The 4,365-nt window shown below is 29.9% G+C and overlaps 2 protein-coding genes across 2 annotated transcripts; both read left to right on the forward strand.

Annotated features, from left to right (window-relative positions):
• Window positions 1-1,916: 1,916 nt before the first annotated feature.
• B0T23DRAFT_299843 (uncharacterized protein) lies at window positions 1,917-2,072 on the forward strand (the record flags this gene model as incomplete). Its single annotated transcript, XM_062834305.1, has 1 exon — window positions 1,917-2,072. A coding segment is annotated over one exon (156 nt), but the record flags the coding sequence as incomplete, so codon positions are not given.
• Window positions 2,073-2,099: 27 nt separating this feature from the next.
• On the forward strand, window positions 2,100-2,249 carry B0T23DRAFT_327435 (uncharacterized protein; the record flags this gene model as incomplete). Its single annotated transcript, XM_062835618.1, has 1 exon — window positions 2,100-2,249. A coding segment is annotated over one exon (150 nt), but the record flags the coding sequence as incomplete, so codon positions are not given.
• Window positions 2,250-4,365: the final 2,116 nt, after the last annotated feature.

Genomic DNA, 4,365 nt, shown 5'->3' on the forward strand with positions numbered 1-4,365 from the left:
TGGTTAGTATTCTACCCTTAAGCGGGAGTTAAGGTACTGGCGGGCGCTAAGTAGCTTCCCGTTTTAATAAAATTTTTGTTAGTACTTAATTGGGCGTAGCTATAGGGAGGCCGGTAGGGCCCGCTTTATTAATAATAACGGATTTTTCGAAGGGAGCTTCGTTTTAAAGGAGGGTAGTATCACAGGCATTGCTACTATGTTCCTATATATAGATGGGTGCTGCACTGTAGTAGTGCAGCCAGCTTATAGCTGTCTAAGTATAGTGCAGCAGTTACGTGCACTTACGTACACGCGTGTTGTAGTCCGTGTATTGGATCTACAGCGTACCCTACATAGTTCTCGTGCGCGCACAGGATTCTCTTCCTGTTCCTCGCACAACAATTAAAGTCTTACCTTAGTGCTTGCTCGCGCCCCGTGACACTAATACCTTCCTAGTTGAGTTCTTATAGGGGGCAAACGCCTATAGCCTTTGGATATACGTAATAAACGCTTTCGTAATAACTTTCCGAAGAATAGAATACCTTTTATAGCTATAAGCGAAATATCCCTTCTTTCTATACGGTTTATAATAGATAAATAACTAATCTTTATTAAATAGACAATATACTTTACTAAAGTAATTTCCTTTATATTTAATTTCGCTATACTAGGTATAAATACTTTCTTAATAATAGAATTTCGCTATATATTTAATTCCTTAATATTTATAATATTATTAAATGTTATTTGAGGTTTAAAATAGTTTGAACGGATATATACCGCCGTTTTGGGAGAAAGGATTATCCTAAAAAAAGTACGCTACTAATACAATAGCGACTTCTATTAAGAATAGACCTCTATTCTTTCTATTCTTTTTTTTATAGCCGAATTCTAATAATAATCACCTCCGTATTTCCTTCCCTCGCCACTCTTATTAAAATTTCCACTATAATATAATTATGAATATTAGTTTAGAATATACTTTGGACTAGTATACCTATAGTATTTATAATAATAAAGGTATCCGGACTAAAGACTTCTTTAGTCTATATTTAATTTTACTAATATTAATTATATCTCAATTTATTGAATATAAATATATAATTTCCAATTATTAGTATTTTAATAATTATACGGATTATTAGGCCGGGTTTCTTCTTACTTAAATTAATAATCAGGGTTATCTTTGTATCTTCGTTCGAATAATTTACAAATTTAGTAATAATCATCGCTCCCTTGATTATAAACTGCTATTTAAAATTAGAAGGGGTAAACTTTTTAATAATAATAGTAGGTAGTTATTAGTGGGTAATACCGATCTTAGGATAATTTTTATTATAATATTGGTTTCGTACTTCGGTACCTTCTAGGCGCCTTTCTTAATCTCCTTCAGAATATCCTTCTTCAAATTGTTGAAATCCTTCTTAATAATAAATTAATCGGTTCCAACTTTATTAATTTCGGGTCGTAGGGACCTACTTTTTCAACGCGTACCTTTACGAATTGGAGAAGTAATTTTCGAAATTAATATTAATCTTTGGTCGAAATGGTATTGTAGTTTATAGATTTATTCGTTTTAATTATAAATATCTTTAATATTTTATTATTTTCTTCCGTTTTTTCCGAAGTCTTTGTAGTAAGTACGGTTTTAAAGTTATTATAAATTGCGATTTTTGCGAGCGGGTTATAAATGCTATTTTCGAACCTACGAGTACCGTTATTGATAGTTATTAGTAACGACGATGTGATATTATCGTTGCGCTTGTTGTAAGATATTGTAAGGGATGTAAACGACCCTCCCAAGTCGATTGCCGTTGTCAGTTTTCGTTTTGGAGCACTCCTCGACCAGAAATCGGCGTTTCCGGTTTCGGCGTCGTTTTTCAGCGGTAATTATTTACAAATAGAAATAGTTCTAAATAAATATAATTAATAACTATTATTGTATATATTATAGCTGTAATAATAGCCGTATTCCCAATAACTCTTTTTTCTTTAATACCGATAATAACCTTAATTTCAGTAATATACCCGACTTTCTACCAACACTCAACCAAATTAAAGAACAACTTATTACTCAAATACATATCTTTATCAACATTTAAATAATTAAGGAATCCTAATACAAATACTCTGATTATATTATTAACTTCCTTCGTAATATTAGTCACGTTTATTACCAATTACCCTTACTTTCCTACAACCTCAATATTATTATCCTTCGCCCTCGCAAAGCTAAAGATGAACCCTGTATTACTAGGAACATTAAATAAACTATAATAATTAACCCAAATAACCTTCGTACCCAACATTACTTTGTAAAGGAAAATTATCCTAAATACCAAAATATTAAAATTATTCAAATTCAATTTAAAGAATTAACAAACCTTCCTAATAACAGTACCTATAATAATTTAATAGTATATTAAAATCGACCCTAATAACTTCCCGGATAACTAAGATCTTGACCTCAATAGAGAAGGCAATAGCAATTGAAATAAAGAAGGCAATCCTAATAATAATAATAATAATAATAACAATAATAATTTTAATCCTAAAGTCGCCGCTCTCCCTAACCTTATAATAAATTAGGTAGAAGACCACCTACTACAACTCAAACTAATAATATACCGGTTCAACCTACTCCTAGCCAATACCCTCCTACTTAACTATTTATTAAACCCGACCCATTATACAATACTCCAATATATAAATAGAATAAATTATAGCGAATTCTTTCCTAAACATTTCTAACACTTTATTCTCAAGGATAAACCGACTTTATTAAGCCCCGGATCCGATTTATTGATTTCGACGAAAATATTCAATATATTTTAAAATAATATAATAGAAAATTTATACAACACTACCACTTCCCTTTTATGATATTCAATACCTTAATATATTAACAAATTAACCTGAAGTTGGCTTTCTTTATTCGCTCCGGTCGTAATAATACAAATAATAAGGGTTTAACCAATATTAAAACATTAAACGAAGCGGTTAAAACCAATACTCTAAAAATATATTATTTTTTTAATTCGGTTATAAAGTTCTATAATACTGTACGGAGTACCCGACTATACTAGATACGTAGAAGCCGTAAACTACATACTTATATATAAATATTAGGTATACCGGCCATATTATAATATTTAATACGGCCAATATACATTGGGAAAACCTTATTCGACATATGCCCAACTATAATAAATAGAAAATTACTTCTACGGACGGCCAGAAAAGGACTGCAAGAAAAAATTTAAAAGGAAATCCGTATATTACAATATATTACCTCGAAAGATGGTTTAAAATATTTAAAAAGCATATTTTGATTTCCACAATCAAAATTGAAGATTAGTAATACCGTATCAAATTCTAGGCAAGAAGCAATAACTATAATCATAGTATATATTAGGTACTATATATCGAAGCACTTAAATTAACGGATGAAAATACCCGGTGGGAATTTTTAAAACTATAGAATTATTATATAACTACCTATAACCTGGAGCTAGAAAGAATTATTTAATAAAATACAGGAGATCTTCTATCTAATAATTATTAATAATAATAATAGCCCGGAAGAAGGTGTTTACCGGCCTACCTTTAACTTCCTTTCTTATATAATCAATTAGATATAATAATATAGCTAGTATACTAACAACTATTACCTTCGTATTAAATAGTTTAATTAAAGTACTATCTACCCTAAGGATCTGATACTCAAAGTATACCGGTTTTACTTTCCTAAGAATTACTACCTAGAAGCTTACCTTATATATAGTCTCAACCCAAAGTATTAACTATACAATAGGGTAAGAAATAATAACCGTATAAACAACTACAACCACACTATTACCTTAGTATAGCGTACCAATACAAACATCCAACTATACACTAATTATAATACTATTATTAACTATATTACTAAATACTATTCAAAAACAGAGAAGTAGTTAAAGCCTTTTAAAGAGATTAATCAATAGATTACCCCCCAAATCGCTACCAATAACTATACTATCTCCTTCGCTATAAAAATAATCAATTAATCAGTTATTAAACGAAATTAGTCCGCTTAAGAGATTAATTATCTTCTTCTAAACTTACCCCTAAATTAGAATATTCGTATTATTATTAATATAGACTATTGTTATCCTAATAAAATACCCGGACAAAGCGCTAATATAATTATTAAACCGGGTAATTAATAAATCCAAACCCGCAATCTATATACCAAATACCTTATTTACTCTAATAACCTAAGAAATATTAATCATTTCGAATAGTTCATTCAATTTAATAACAACTATCGTCTCGGGGCTTGGGCTAAAAAGAAGGTACTCAACTATTACTTAATTTATAAATACGATAACGATACTTAATATA

Source organism: Neurospora hispaniola (assembly GCF_033458365.1).
Source record: "Neurospora hispaniola strain FGSC 10403 chromosome Unknown B0T23scaffold_11, whole genome shotgun sequence".
Classification (NCBI taxonomy): domain Eukaryota; kingdom Fungi; phylum Ascomycota; class Sordariomycetes; order Sordariales; family Sordariaceae; genus Neurospora; species Neurospora hispaniola.